This window comes from Podarcis gaigeae (genome assembly GCF_964106915.1).
Source record: "Podarcis gaigeae genome assembly, chromosome: 17".
NCBI lineage: Eukaryota > Metazoa > Chordata > Lepidosauria > Squamata > Lacertidae > Podarcis > Podarcis gaigeae.
In genome coordinates, this window is record NC_139694.1 from 35,000,327 (window position 1) to 35,016,798 (window position 16,472).

The 16,472-nt window shown below is 45.4% G+C and overlaps 1 protein-coding gene across 1 annotated transcript; it reads left to right on the top strand.

Annotated features, from left to right (window-relative positions):
- Positions 1 to 5,160: 5,160 nt before the first annotated feature.
- On the top strand, positions 5,161 to 15,576 carry LOC310834965 (uncharacterized protein). Its single transcript, XM_083719571.1, has 2 exons — positions 5,161 to 5,814; positions 13,382 to 15,576. The coding sequence occupies exon 2, from the start codon at positions 13,393 to 13,395 to the stop codon at positions 14,479 to 14,481; it is 1,089 nt and encodes a 362-aa protein (XP_083575697.1). The 5' UTR covers positions 5,161 to 5,814; positions 13,382 to 13,392; the 3' UTR covers positions 14,482 to 15,576.
- The last annotated feature ends 896 nt before the right edge of the window (positions 15,577 to 16,472 follow it).

Below are 16,472 nucleotides of genomic sequence, written 5' to 3' on the forward strand. Positions count from 1 at the left end.
TTGCTGGGTTTTCACTGGGTTTTAAGGAAGATCGGAAGGCAAAAAGTCTTTCTCCAATTGGTCTTTCTCCAAAATAAGTGTGACTAGGACTTCAGCCTTAAACTAAATATGGCCCTGTCAATGGTGGCTGAGCATGCTATGCTGAACTGAAGGTGGAATCTGAGCAAACATCCTGATTTACTTCCAGGAGACAGCTCAATTTTCTGGTGCCTTCTCATTAATCACCATTCCTGTTTGCCTCCTACTTTACATTTGGGCTAATTTTAGAGAGGGTGTTTTGTATTTGTTAGTGTAAGTTGCTGGAGTTCCTACAGCTTTCAGCCGCCTCCACTGAGTTTCCAGAAATCAATTATCTGACAGTGCAACTCAGAAATATACGCCCTGTTGAGTTCAGTGAGACTCACTCCTAGGTAAGCTGGTACAGGATGGCATCTTGAGTGCAGGACAGTTGCATCTTCACTCTTGGAGTCTGTGAATCAAGGCAGTGGCGGACCTTGAGGTCTCAAATTTCAGCAGCAACTCTCGCGCTCCAGTACCTGATTCCCTCAGTAAGCAATCAGTTCAGTCTGCTGGCAAAAGCAATCTTTCCCTTCCTCCATGTGGGGAGGAAAAGTGACAGACAAAAGTCCCAGTCCCTTGGGGGCTCTGGTCCCACCAACTGCATGATACCTTAGCATCCATGAGAATGCATTGACAAGAGAGACATCTCTGCCCCTGCCTGCCCCTTGAAGAATGACAAGCCTTTTAAAAATGATTTTCAATTTTATACATTTCAATCATTTTACAATCATTTTAACGTTTCAAAACTTGACTTCCTTCCCCCTCTTTCTGTGGTTCCTTAGATTTGTTTTTAATATTTTCTACATATCCAAATTAACTTAATTTGCTCATTTGTTCATCTACTTTGAATATATTCTCTTATAAAACTGCAGGTTATTACAATAATCCTGCAAATGTTCTTATCTGTTTACAGTTTCTTTGTAAATATTCAATAAACCACTTCCATTCTTTTATAAAAAGTTTATCTTTATTTCTTATTTTCCTGGTAAGTTCTGCCATTTCTGCATATTCCATAAGTTTTTGTATCCATTCATCTTTTACTGGGACTTCTTTCCATTTTTGGGTACGTAACATTCTTGCTGCTGTAGAATGTAGAATAAATTTCTGTAGTGTTTGGGTGGTTCTGGCCCTATAATTCCCAAAAAGAATGACAAGCCTAGCAATTCATACTGGAAATGAGAGTGTGTCCCTGGTAAGCAGGGGCATCTGAAGGATATGCCATGTTCAATGGGAGGAGAAGCACAGGGGAACACACTTCAGCAGTGATCCTGGTATATGATAATAGGAGTAGTAGAAATATTTCCAAAATCCCCCTGGTCTCACCAGTGAAATGATATTTTATTTCTTTTACAACATTTATATGCTGCTTGATTGTGATAAAACCTAAAAGAGGTTTGCAGAAAGAAAAAAACAGTAACATTGTCAGTAAAGAACAGTAAAAAATAAGTATTTAAATGCATGCATCGTCTGCCAAAAGCATCTCCCAATAAATGCTGTTCCCAGTTATTTGCAGAGAGAGAGAGACAAGCTAAGTCACTGAACTCAAGCGGGCCCAGAAGCTGTGCTGGTACAGACAATACAGTAGATATTCACTGGGGGAGGTGGGGGGAAGCCTCTGCAGATGTTCAGAAGAAGTACTATCCTCTCCAAGCAGACTAGAGTTACAGTGGTACCTCGGTTCTCAAACTTAATACATTCTGGAAGTCTGTTCCAAAACCAAAGTGTTCCAAAACCAAGGTGCACTTTCCTATATATAGTAATGACAGAGGGCCTTCTCAGTAGTGGTGGAACACCCTCCCATCAGGAAATAAGCAGCTATCTTTAAAAGACATCTGAAGGCAGCCCTGTTTAGAGAAGTTTTTAATATTTAATGCTGTATTGTTTTTAACACTTGATTGGGAGCCACTCAGAGTTTATTGTTATTATAATGCAAAATAGATTAATCCATTCCAGACTTCTAAAAACAACCCCTAAAACAGCAATTTAACACGAATTTTACTATCTAACGAGGCCATTGATCCATAAAATGAAAGCAATAAACAATGCACTGCAGTCACTCAATCAGTAGCTGAACTGGGTTCCACACAGTCACAAAAACAAAAAGAGAGCTTCAAAAACAAAAACGCAAAATACTGTAAATAGCAAAAACAGACAGACCTCAGTGTAACACTCAAAACAGAAGTGTGGCACTCATAACGGTAGCGTGGCACTCAAATTGGAAGAGTAACACTCAAAACGGAGCATGTTTGGCTTCCAAAAAAAGTTTGCAAACTGGAACACTTACTTCCAGGTTTGCAGTGTTTGGGTTCCAAGTTGTTTGAGCACCAAGGCGTTTAAGAACCAAGGTACCACTGTATAGGGAGAACGTCTCTGCTGTTGTGAAATAAGAGCCCTGTTAATGAAACCAGGTTTCATTGCCAAGCCCTGCTACAGATTAAGATCTGTTTGTCCCTTCCTTTATGGATTCAGAGGTGTTGGGGTATTTTGTGGGTTTTTTGGCAATAGAGGTTTTTCAACACAGGTTGGATGGCCACCTGTCAGGGATTCTTTAGCTATAGTAGGGGGTTGGACTAGATGACCCTTCCATCCCTACAATTCTGTTTCTATTATTCTTTCCACCCAATGCAAAAATGTGAGCATCAAGCCATAGTCCCCTACCCATTCCTTTTAATACAAGGATACTACATTGGGGGGATGGGACACCAAGAGTTATTGGTGGATATTTGTAACTGTGCTGATCAGAGAGAGAAAATATGAAAACAGGTATGATGATACAGTTGGTTAGAGCATGGTGCTGATAACTTTAACTGGGGCAAGTTTTGTTACACAAACCTTTTCATAAAACAATTATGCAAAGTAAGTGAGTCATAGCTATACGCAGACCAATATTATCTTCTAATGACTTAAGGTAAGACGACTCTTGATCCTTGGCCTTAACGTAGCAGCTTTGAAAGATACACTTGGAAATTAAAATGTATAATCTTTGATTACATGAGTCAACGAGCCGACTACAGTTCATGGCCTCCGGGGCAATTACAACAATCTATACTGTTGCTGGTTCAGGAGCAGGTGATGGGTGTAATCTTACACACTCTTATTTGAGAGTATGCGCTACATAAATAATTTAAACTTGCTTTCTGGTAAGTGTGCATAGATTCGGGAGACATAGTTGGTAGGGGCCTCTGAGTATATGATGACCTCCCCTTATTTGCAGATAGTTACAGAGCCTAGGACTTGCCGATCAGAAGGTCAGCGGTTCGAATCCCCGCCATGGGGTGAGCTCCCGTTGCTTGGTCCCAGCTCCTGCCAACCTAGCAGTTCGAAAGCACATCAAAGTGCAAGTAGATAAATAGGTACTGCTCCGGCGGGAAGGTAAACGGTGTTTCCATGCGCTGCTCTGGTTCGCCAGAAGCGGCTTAGTCATGCTGGCCACATGACCTGGAAGCTGTATGCCGGCTCCCTCGGCCAGTAAAGCAAGATGAGCACTGCAACCCCAGAGTCGGCCACGACTGGACCTAATGGTCAGGGGTCCCTTTACCTTTACAGGCCATCCCGAGCCGTGCACAGGATTCCAGGGGTCTTGGCCTTCAACCAGGATCTGTGCTCCTTTGGAGAATTGAAGACCCTGCAGGGACTGTTGTAGCTTTAAGAAATATTATTTATTCACATATTTATACTTGAATTTAGATGGAGGGAGTCCAGATCTTCCAGCATGGTCATCTCAAGAAGGGCTTGTTCCCCATGGTAGTGTAGCACTGGAGTCTAAGGCATCTCTCCCTGCCTGCCTTCAGCCAGTCAAGATCTTTCTGCCCTTTTCTTAGCTATTCAAAGCCTCCTGCCAAAGGCCCCCAACTCTTCCTGTGACATCACACCCAGTTACCCTGGCAACCTTCCAAATCCCCAGTCTTTGCTCACTCCTCAGGGCAAGGGGGAAGGACAACTCTCTTGCCTTGCCAATGGCCCTGCATTGTTTCTTCATGATGCTAGCTCAGCCACCTCCTTTTGCATAGGCTAGCCTAGAAATTCAACTGCAGTTTGTATCTCTCCCTTCATCCCAGTTAACTAAAATCCTACCATTTATTAATTTATAGGATTTAGATGGGATCCTCCCCCCCAAACCTATAACAGGACCAAGGATGCTATATCTCAGCATCAAATCCAAATTCAGTTATGGAAATGCTAGATAGTTCTGGACAAATCATTCTCTCTTTCTCTCCCAACTGCAGTTTTTCCATATATAAAATGGAAATAACGGTGATGTGCCTTGCAGAGTTATGCATATGGATTGTGACTTTCTTTGCTGTGAAATAGGCAATAATTCTTGGAGACCATCAAGTATTTTTCTTTCAACAAATGTCCCTCATCTGAAAGGCTCCAGGCAGGTTACAATATACTAGGAATGTGTAACTTAACAGTTAGAATAAAATATATATATAACAACATTGGCCTCAAATTATCATCTGTTTGACCATCCCAGGCCAGTCATTTCAGAGAGTCTTCGGTGGAAGAATATTCCACTGTTGAGGGGTTTTGTTTTTGCTGCAACTAGTTCTTGTCTTGTCTTCTGCTTTGATGGGAGCAATTCTTTATACACACTCTTACCTCTCTTGTGCCTTATTTATCACAGTCTTTCCAAGAGTTTTGTACAGAGCCTAAATGTACAGTACTAGTAAGGGCCAAACTAGACATGACGGCAGTACTTCAATCTTGTTTTAAAGCACTGCCCAGATGGTGGCTGGCCATCCTTTGCTATCCTGACGGCTTGCCCAGGATGACTGGCTGTGATTTTAGCAATGGGCTTAGTGATAGGTGAGGTTACCTTGATAGCTAAGGATCTCTCTCTAGTTTTAAGAATGAAATACCATAGCAGAGTTTGCAAAGGCAACACCTTCTGTCCTGGAAGATGGCAGGGAAATAGTTTTCACCCAGTTTGCCATGTATCTGAATCATTCTTATAGTGCCAAGTTGCTCTCCTGGAGAACTTGTCGCTGCGCTATCTTGTTGAAGGGGTCTGTTAGCCTCTGCTTGTGATGATCTGCTTGTATTTTTGAAAAGAAGGCCAATTCTGACGGGTACCGCACGTCACTCATCCAAAGGGAGTCAAACCATTTTAGCGCCTTCTCGCTGGATGTGTGCGCGACACACCTCTCGCTCCTATTAGGAGACCGCGCAAGAACGGGGCGAAGCGACGCGTCCTACCATGCAAGACAGGCAGCGGCACCAGAGGGCCAACTTTGGCCGGCAGCCCACCTGCAAGACTGGCAGCCGCCCTCCTGCCCAGGCAAGGTGCGCAAAGCACCAAGGGCGCGCCAGGCCGGAGCGCCAGGCAGGCCGAGCAGCGCCCAAGACGCGCACCCTCGCAGGCCCGGCTGCCCGGCGCCAGCTCGGCTCTTCGGGGCCCTTCTGGTTCTCCGAGAGCGCAGAGCAGCGATGCCTCGGCGGGCCTGACGGCGGCCCCTTCCCGCTTCCCTTCGCGGCCGGGGTGAAGCCAGGCGAGGCGGCGTCCTCGGCTGACCCGGGTTCGGGCGAGGGCGGCTCTGGCGCGCCGAGGGGAGGCGCCTCGCCAGGGCCGGAGCTGCTGCCGCGGCCGCCGCTGCTCCAGACGCCGGCGCGGGACGCTCCCTCCAGCGCCCCAGCAGCAACCAGCAGGCCCGGCGAGGTCCGGCGCGAGGCGAAGGCCCCAGGGGGACGTGGTTCCTGCACCGCGCCCCGGTTGCGCGCGTCTCTCCGCCCGACCCTCCCGGCTGCGTCGAGGTGAGGCTGGAGGGGGGCGCGGGGGGGGGTAGGGGTAGGTCAATACACTGAGACAAAGGGAATGGCGGTGCCGGGGGGGGGGGTCCTGGGATTGTGCGCGAGACGCCCCCCCCCCGGTTCCACCAATTCTTTAACCCAGCTCTTTTTCACTCGCGTTCACGCGAAGGTGGCTTGTTGTCTCTCGGCGCAGGGCCTCAGCCGCTCTCAGGGGTGGTTTTAGGTGCCAGCATGGAGAGCCTCTGAGCGCGTGCAGAGTGTACTTCGCGCCCGCCTCCCTGAACGATCAACTACTCCCACCTGTAATCTGCGGGGAAGAAAGGGTTTCCCAAGTCAGGAGAGGCGAGGGCTTGCACGCAGACTTGAGATCAGCCATCACACATGCTCTGTACTGTATTTCATGCACACATTTTTTCCCCTTTAAAAAATGGAATTTTTGATCTATGCAGGGTACACAATGAATATTTCTGAAACTGTATGTAAGATCGTTGCAATACTGTTGGGCTTTGGAGGGTTCACCCCCAATGTAAACATGCATAGTGTGTGTTGTTGTGGCTGCACAAGCAATACTGTATTTGGGTACAATATTATTATTATTATTATTATTATTATTATTATTATTATTATTATTATTTGCCTGTCTGACTGGGCTGTCCCAGACACTCTGGGCAGCTCCCAACAGAATATTAAAAACACAATAAAACATCAAACATTAAAAACTTCCCTTCAGATGGGCCCTAAATAGGAGGCCATGCAAGCTGTAGTGCAACAGGTGTTGCCAATGGGCAGCTACCATCAGGAGAGGTCTGTGGGGCAGGACTGAACAGAGTGATCAGGGGAGGGGCCTCCCTCACCACTTTTTTTTTAAAAAAATAAAATATTTATTAGAGTTTTACGGAAAGACAAATACATACATAGAACAAAAAGTAAAAAGAAAAAACCAACATAGCCAAAAATGCAAAGAAAATACAGAAAACAGAAAATACACAAAAAAGTCATCAAAAAAGATAATAAAAAACATAAAAAAGAAAAAAATCCAATTTTTAACTTCATACTTATTTAACCCTCTTTCTTGGCTTCCTCACACCTCCTTTTTTTGTGTCCCCCTTTGCCCAATCAAGTTCAGCAAATCCTTACCCTCTTTCAAATCTCATTGGTAATTATATAATTCAACCTATTATGTCTCCGATCTTTCTCCTTATAACTTAATCATTTATACCATATTGTTTAAATTTGACATAATATAACTCTAGTCTTTACCCTTTTTAAAGTTCATTTTTGCATACTCTTTCTAACTTTGTCACTAATGCCATATTATTTTTATATCCAACATCATTTTAACATTCATAGATTTTACAATGTTTCTGCAGATAGTCTTTAAACTTCTTCCAATCCTCTTCCACCTACTCTTCTCCTCCCTCACCACATTTTAAAGTAAGTGAAGCAGTGTGCATTTCCATCTAAAGGGAATGTGCATGCAAGACAATTACAGTCCTGAGTCTAAACTTGCCAACTGCCCCACTGGGTGCTCCCCAGCCTCCCACATGACATGGCAAGGGATTCTGGGGCACACCTTGAATTATGTGGGGCAGGGAAATCTCCAGGGTTGGCCTTCACAGTGTTGTGTTTGGATACCTTTGGAGTGCTGCACCTACATACATGGGTGAGATTGTCAGCACAAACCTAACCGTGTCTGCTCAGAAATAAGTCCTGCTGAGTTCATTGGGGCTTACTCCCAGGTAGGCGAGGCTAGAATTGTCACCTATGGATGTGCAAGGCTTTGAGGAAGGCTGGCAGTAAGTGTAGTTGCTCTGCTTGTTCCATATAACGGACTTAATATAGGGGGATGGAAGAAATATCTTTCTGTTTGCTCTGCAGTTATATTCCTGACCTTGCGCAGAACTCAGTGTAGTTCAAAAGCTTGCATACTTCCTGTATCTCCAAATGATATGAAGTTTCAGAGCAACCTGTTACAGAAACCGGCAATTTGTGAAGATAAAGAGAGCCGTGCAAATTCTTGTATTAATTATGTAATTAAACCGACACTTGACTTTGAACAGCACCATTCCCCCCAAAACTATGGCACAGCTAGCTTCTTTTCCTTTCATCCGACTCAAAACTGCTTTTCTTTAACGTGCTTAGACAAAACTCTGGTTTCAGCCTCACCTCGACAAGGAAGTGTTGACACCTCCCAGCGATTTGGCTTGGCGGTGGTTAGCGGCTGTCATTCAAAGCAACCTTTTACCTGTCAAAACAAAGACCTAGAAAGAGAGGTGTATCTTACATAACCAAAAAGTGTGCTTTTTGCACTCCTCATATAGCAGTTGTGTAGTAGATGTGGGTGGGTATTTTTTGTTGTTGGAGTTTTCCTGGTTTGTTTGTTTTTTTCTTGGAACAAACTGCGCGTTCTTCCCAGCCTTCCTCCTTTGGCAGGACGGCACATGCAGTCCTGACCGTGGACTGGAATGTTCCCAGCAACTCGGGTAAATGGGAGTTTTGTGGGAGGGAGGGAACTGTTATGGCGGAGTGACCTAGTTAACAGCATTGCCTAGAAGAGGGACAGAGGGAAGAAGGGATTTGAGGTCACTGGCTCACTCCTTCAGCCCAGGAAGAGACATACAATGAAATCCTATGCATGTCTGCTTAGAAGTAAGCCCTATTTGAGCTCAGTGGGAGTTAATCCTGAAGCTCCACGCTGGGGAGGGGCTGGAGATGGATTACTTCTTGATTGTTTTGGAATCTGATCTCCACCTAAAACAATTGTAATCTGTAGTGGGGGTTGTTTCCTGTTCCGCCACATTTTTTCCTGATGTATTTTTATATACAGGATGTTCTTTTCTTTTCTTTAATAATTTTTTTATTGGCTTTTACACATATTTTCCAGCATAGCATCCTTTCAAATTTTTTGGCTAGCACAGCCTAAGACTTCCTTCAACCTCTGATGGTTTTCTAAAGTCTTTCTAATTATGCATTTTGTTACTATAATTATTGCTATAAACTTGAATTTCCAATACATCTATTCTTAATTCTTTTCACAATAATTTATAAATCACTCCTTACAAAATTTCTTTTAGCCCTACAAGCGATGTCAATTGGTTACAACTGCTTTCCAAATATATCGAAAATTTCTTCCATTCCTTTAGGAAAGTCTAGTCCTGCTGGTTCCGAATTTTCCCTGTTAGTCTTGCCATCTCAGCATCAGGTTCTCTTGCCACTCTTCTTTAGTTGGTATTTCTTCTTGTTTCCATCTTTGGACTAATAGTATCCTTGCTGCATTTATCGCATATAAAAACAATTTTTTTAATCATTCTTATGAATTTCTGTACTCACCATACCCAATAGAAGGGCTTCTGGTTTTTTAACCTGGGAGAAGAAAGGATTGAAGAAGATTGGAAGAAATTTAAAATTTATTTACAAAAATATTGTAATTTGATTGAATGTTAAGAAGGATGCTTGATCATAAATAACTGGCCACCACTAAACTAGATTGGAATTTGATGATAAGTGAGATTAAGGAAAAGACAAACTCTTTGGGAGAACTATTAGATTATATTTAAACGAGTGGATATAAGATTGCAAACAAGATGATAATTTGCTTGAAAAAAATTCTTAACACTGTAAGTGGGAGCAGGAGACGTGAGGAAGTCTAAACAAGTTATGAAATTTTGTTATGATATAAGCAATGTTGTTTGTTACTTATGCTTTTCTTTTACAAAAATCTTAATAAAATATTTATATATATAAAAAAACAAATGTATATTTCAATATTTTTTAAATCTCATTATAAATCATTCCCCAGAAGTCCTTCACTTTCTTACATTCCCACCACATATGGGACCCTTATATACAATATGTTCAGAGTGGTGTAGTGCCTAGCATTTGGGCCAAAGAAGATCTGGGTTCAAAATGGTCATGAAATTCACCAGGACACATTGAGTCAGATGCACAGGCACACACAAGCACATTATTCATGCCCAAGGGCTTTTTTTTAATAGGGTTACTCAAGGGTACCCAGTACTTGCACCTTTCACCCCCAAATGTGAAAAGTGTAGCACTTACTGTAACAACTTCATGGCGAGTACGCCACCTTTTTTCCTTTTTTGAAAAGCATATAGCTCAGTGTTTCCCAGCCTTGAGTCTCCAGCTGCTTACAATTCCCATTCTCCCTGCCCACTGGTCCTGCTAGCTAGGGATTATGGGAGTTGTAGTCCAAAAAGAGCTGGAGACCCAGGGTTGGAGAACACTGGTGTAACCTATCCTTCTAATAGAGTGGTACCTCGGGTTAAGGATGTAATTCGTTCTGAAAGTCCGTTCTTAACCTGAAACTGTTCTTAACCTGAGATACCACTTTAGCTAATGGGGCCTCCCGCTGCTGCCGCTGCGCAATTTCTGTTCTCATCCTGAAGCAAAGTTCTTAACCCGAGGTACTATTTCTGGGTTAGTGGAGTCTGTAACCGGAAGCATCTGTAACCGGAAGCATCTGTAACCCAAGGTACCACTGTACCACTATTTTGAGGATGACCATGGAAGAAGGACGGAGTAAAACATAGAGGATTTTAGGGCACATCAGGACCACTCACTAATATCCAGCTACTCCTGTGGTGATGGATGGCTAAAAAAAAAAATCAGCTACCCTAGCAATGAGGTTCTGCCAGACTGGTGCCCAGGTGTAATGCTCTACACAGCCAGACCAGTACTGGAAATTTAGTGACTGGCATGGGTCCACTTGTGACCATGTGGAGATCCTTGGATGCCAAGTTGGCAACTGACATCTCCATCTGGCTGCCACCTCCAACTTTCTTAAGCAGGGAAGCAGAAGCGCTTATTTATTGCATTTGTTGTTTAGTCGTTTAGTTATGTCCGACTCTTCGTGACCCCATGGACTAGAGCACGCCAGGCACTTCTGTCTCCCACTGCCTCTCACAGTTTGGTCAAACTCATGCTGGTAGCTTCCAGAACACTGTCCAACCATCTCGTCTTTGTCATCCCCTTCTCCTTCTGTCCTCCATCTTTCCCAGCATCAGGGTCTTTTCCAGAGAGCCTTCTCTTCTCATGAAGTGGCCAAAGTCTTGGAGCCTCAGCTTCACGATCTGTCCTTCCAGTGAGCTTTATTGCATTTATATGCCACTATTTTCTCCAAGGAGTACATGGTTCCCCCTCTTCCTCAATTAATCCCTACAATGACCCTGTGAGGGAGGTTAAGAGGCTGTGACTGGCCCATGGTCGTCCGGTGAGCTTCATGACTGAGTGGGGATTTGAACTCTGATCTCCCAGGGTAACCACACTGACTTTCTAGAGTTCTGCTATGGGGCAGCTATATAAATTAAGTAGGTAAATAAATATGGAGGAAGCAAAATGTCAGAGAAGAATCTGAAAAAAATTCCTTGAAGCTTGAAATAGTTTTATTTGATATTTTATTCTGTTGTCAACCACACTGAGATTTTTTTGCTTTAAAATATAAAGTGGTATAGAAATGAAATGAATAATAATAATAAATTTCATAAAAGAAAAATAGTGCCTAAATATTCCATCATGGTGCTAGGTTTAAGGTGCCATTTGGCAATTAGCTTATACAGTGGTACCTTGGGTTACAAACACCTCAGGTTACAGACTCCGGTAACCCGGAAGTAGTATCTTGGGTTAAGAACGTTACCTCAGGATGAGAACAGAAATTGTGCAGCAGTGGGAGGCCCCATTAGCTAAAGTGGTACCTCAGGTTAAGAATGGTTTCAGGTTAAGAATGGACCTCCAGAACGAATTTAGTTTGTAACCAGAGGTACCACTGTATATCTGAGTTTCTAACACTGTGCCAAACCAATAAAGAACAGCAAGCGTCAGAACACCACTTGCCACCTACAGTCCCAGCTTAAATAATAGCAATAATTAATAATAATTTTATTATTTACTGTATACCCCGCCCATTTGGCTTTGTTTCCCCAGCCGCTCTGGGCGGCTTACATAAAAATGGTAAAACATTAGACATTAAAAATCACTCCCATGTATGTTGGTGGTACTGCCTTGTATGTAAGCAGGGTGTGGGGGTCTCCTCACAAAAAATACGTATGTGTGAGCCAGGGCAAAGTTTCTATAAAAGGAAGAAGAGCTCTAGCTCAGTGACAGAGCACATCCTTTGCAGGCACAAAGACCCCAGGCCCATCCCTAGCATTTGCAGGTTGGGAAAAGATCCCTGGCTCAAACCCTGGGGAGCTGCTGCCAGTCAGTGTAGACAGTCCTGTGCCAGATGGAGCCATGGTCTGACTCTGTATAAGGCAGCTTCCTCTATTCCATGTATCAACCATCTGGAAGAAGGCATTTCCCTCCTGTGGGTCTCAGACGCTGGATCGTCCTTGCTTACAAACAGCCTTGATCTAAAACAACTACAGGCCACGTAAGAAAAAACAGGGACCAGACCCAGCAGTAAACCCAAATGCCGATTCTATCCGCCTATCCACTCTGGCAACATCATTAAAAAAAATAATCGAGAAGGACTGCAGCTAGGTGGGAGAGCTCATGCTTTGCATGCCACCCCCAGCATCTGCAGGTAGAACTGGGGGGAAAGGCTCCTGCTCCAAGAGCTGCATGGAGCAGTTGTCTGATTTGTCTGATGCTCCTGATGATGTGGCCTTGACTCCACACAAGCTCCCCCTCCCACCCAAAATCAATCTGTTAAATCCCATCCAGACTGCCTTTTGTCCCACATTTCTAGGCACAGGTCCAGGCTTTAAAACTCAGTGTCCAAGTGGTGGGGTTTTTGTTTTTGTTTTGTCCTGGCACTTTCCCGAGGAAAACCCACATGTTACTGCTGAATCAGAGCAAAGGGCAATTGGGTTTTCCGCAGACCTGTGCCGGAAAAGCGTGGCACAAAAGAAAGTCTGGATGAGCCACTGACTTGCTTCAGATTTGGGGAGTAAGCTCGCCGTCTGCCTCTGTCCTTTAAAAGTTCACCCTTTTTTAGCAGTAATATCAGCGCTTACATTACATTGGCACCCTCTGACCAGTCACATGTGCTCCCTTGTGGTTCTTCTAACAACTACATAAGGTAGACATGGGTTTTTATCTCCAGAATGCAGATGGATGAGCTCTTGGCAGGCGTAAGGTTCAAACTGGGGACATCTTGACTTTGTAGCTCAGTCTCTTAGTATTGCCAAGTATTTCTCCAGATCAGGATATATTAGTGTGTTTGAACTCCTGCTTATCAAGTCTCTTTTGGATCTCAGCGACCCATCTCTGAAAACAAATCATAAATAGCAGTCTGCCTTATTACATGACTGTTGTAAGGATAAATGTGGGTTGCGTAGCTAAAAACAGCTTTAGGAATGACTAATAATATTGACATTTCCAGCCTCTTTGGCACTGCCTTACATATTTGTGGGTTTGTTCGAACACTAAGCAACCTCTTGGCAACGTTAACTCTTTCTGTGATTCTGGGAAACCTGCAGAGGTCACGGTTGGACCTTTGAAAAGGTTCCTTCTGCCCTGAGGTCCTTTTTATTTCCCAGGTGCACACACTGAGAGAAAACAGCCCTAGCATGCTCTCAACCATTTGCTCTCCTTTCTTCCCACCTCACAGACTTTGAGGGAATGGACCTGCCCCTAGAGGACCCTGCAGCAGCCCAGCCTCAACGGGAGCTTCCGCAGCCGCTTCCACCAGCCCACGTGTGTGAGCTGCGCACTGCGGTGTCGTGCTTTGCCGAGGAGACCGTCTCGCTGCTCTCGGTCAACGGCCTGCTAAGCCACTCCCTGCTCAGAACAGGAGGCAATGCTGGGCCTCAGCAAAGGGAGCCAGGGGGCTCCTCCAGCACGGCCCGGCGCAAGCGGGAATTCACCCCGGACGACAAGAAGGATGACGGCTACTGGGACAAGAGGAAGAAGAACAACGAGGCGGCCAAGCGCTCTCGGGAGAAGCGGCGGGTCAGCGACCTAGCGCTGGAGGGCCGGGTGCTGGCGCTGCTGGAGGAGAACGCCCGCCTCAAGGCGGAGCTCCTGGCCCTCAAGTTCCGCTTCGGCCTGATCCGGGACCCGGCTGAGCCTCACCAGCCCGTGATTGCTCTTGCCACCGAGATGCACCAGCCAACAGCCCCACCCCAACACTACCCTGTGGTTCCTGAAGCACCCCACTACGCTTGCCCTTTCCGCCCAGAGCCAGCCACCAGCTCTGAGGATTCTGGTTTCTCCACGCCAGGCAGTTCCAGCATGGGCAGCCCTGTCTTTTTTGAGGAGCGCGACAGGGCAGAGGAAGGGGGTGCCTACGACGGGCACTGCCTGGTGCCCGACGCCCCAAGCGAGGGAGCTGATGTGGGTCGGGTTGGCCGCTACGAGTCCGGGGAGAGCGTCAAAGGCCTCCCCCACAAGCTGCGCTTCAAAATGGCTGGTGGGGCCGAGGAGATGGGTGGGGAGCAACCTGGATCTTACACGCCATCTCCACCGGTAGGAACCTGGAGGGCCCCAGCTGCACGGGAGGAGCAGGGGAATGTCGCCGGCCCTGTGGGCACAATGGCCTTTGAGAATTGCTGTGAGACGGAGGCTCCCGGCGCCCAGATGCCCGCCCCGCCGGGGCCTGAGTACCAGGCGGAAAACAGCACCTTGCGAAGCCAGCTAGCGTCACTTTCAGCTGAAGTGGCTCAGCTGAAAAAGCTCTTCGCTGAACAGATCCTGATCAAAATGAACTGAACTGGGGGTGGGCGGGGTTCATCTCCTCCTCCCCAATCTCCAGCACTATATAAAAAAAATGGGTATTCTATGTTTGTATAGAATTCGGCCCTGTGTGGTCAGTTTTCATCTGTTTAAATTAATTCAAGCCACAGCAACAGTCCTTTAGAATATGTGTTCCTCATCACCGTGGCCCTGTCTTAGTGACTTGCAAGTTTTCTTACGTTCAGGGAACCTTTATCTTCTATCTGCATGACCTTCTCTTGTCCCCATCCCTTGTGCATTTCGGAAGATTCTGGGACGTGTTTTTAGGTGACGAACACTCAGCTTTTGGGCAGCAAATGCCCACTGTGTGTTGAGGAAGTTCGTGGGCTGGGGGCATGACAATCTGTCCTTCCAAGAATTTCATCAGCCATTGCCTGTCTTTTCATTTGAGGGACCTCAATAAGCTTCCAGGGTTCTGGAGAACAGAGTTTGGGAGACACTGTACTGTTCAAGCATGAGAGCGACCACCCAAATGCATCTGAACTACTCTTGACTCCCTGGAAAACAGCTAGTTGTTTCCTCAACCACAATGGAGGTCCCTTCTGGACCACACACTTCAAAAGAATCCTGGGAACCGGAAAAGGGTTGGACTGTTAAACCACTTGGGGAATTGTAGATCTGTTTTAAGTGATTAGTGCATCCCTGTTTGGTGGTGGTGGTTGTTCTTGCTAGGCTGGGAAACTGAAGTAGAACAGGTGAGTGCCCAGATGTCAGTGGGAGTTGATGTCCCTTTCAGAAACTGTCAGGCCAAGAACCTGACCTGGTGAACGAATGAGAGGAAATGGACTGAAGGCCATTTGAATGGGACAGCAATTCCATTCCTGGTTCCTTTCCTGCCTCTTTCATTGCCCTGCCTAGTGCTGCCTGGAAGCCAAACCCTCTGACTGTGGACACTTTGCGATGGAGGACAGGCACTTTGCACATGCTTAAAACAACTCTCCTTTTGATTCTTTGATCATGCTTCAGTGTGGAACCTCGCCACTGAGAACGTTCAGATTTTGGTTGATTTTGACCGTCTACTTTTTAAACAAATCATTTTGGTGATTTAAATAAATCTGTGTATTGCCATGATCTAATAATGAGCTCGTTTTTTTGAGAAAAAATGCATCTTTAAATAATAAACAAAAGTTACCACATAGTTGTAGAAGGGCAGACTGTTTTGCTTTTTCATTCCTTGTCACAGCAAACGCCAGAATCAGGAGAGGCTCCTGAAATAAACACAGCAGGAAATAAGCATAAGAACTCGTGGCCTTCCTGAGGCCTATTAGGCCCTGTCAATTAACCTAAATATTTCCCTCAGTATTCTGAAAAAGTAATATTCAGAAGTGGGGGGGGAGGGGTGCGCGCTCAGACACGGAGCTTTAAATCACGGACAGTGCCTGGAAAGAACAGCAGAAAGGTGAATGGAGATAAGTACCGTACTTCCATTTTTTGTTCTTAAATTCCACACAAGTAGCAGGGAATGCCTAGCGCATGGAAATTGCGGCCCAGCTTTCTCCCTGTCCTGTTTCCTGCTTTGCCCTCGAGTGTTTGTGTAGGAAGTACTGAAAAATGGGATCTCCCAGCTGCAGAGTAAATTTCCTCTGATCACGCTGCTACATACACAGGCCAAGTTTGCATTAGAGGAGTGCCAACTGGATTTTCTGCTTTTGGGGTCAAACTGGATGTGACTTCAAGCACATTTTAAAATCATTGCTTGCAGCTGGCCCAGCCCCAGGTTAACCCTTTCCCTCCCGTGCCATTCCCCCCAGTAATAATTTGCTATACACACAGTCTGTTTTGCCCTAAATTAATAAACCAAGATCAGGAAAAATAGCTTCTTTGGGGGGGGGGCAGTGGAAAGATGGTGGGGGGGGGGATATGCCCACTCCCTTCAACCAATCCAAGTAAAAGGTATGGCATAGGCAAGATCCTGGGCAAGAAGAATGGGCAGGTGCATTAAAGACCACCACCAGCCTCCACAGGTG

Coding starts and splice junctions, on each gene's coding strand:
- LOC310834965 (XM_083719571.1), top strand. CDS start 13,393: ATGGACCTGCCCCTAGAGGACCCTGCAGCAGCCCAGCCTCAACGGGAG.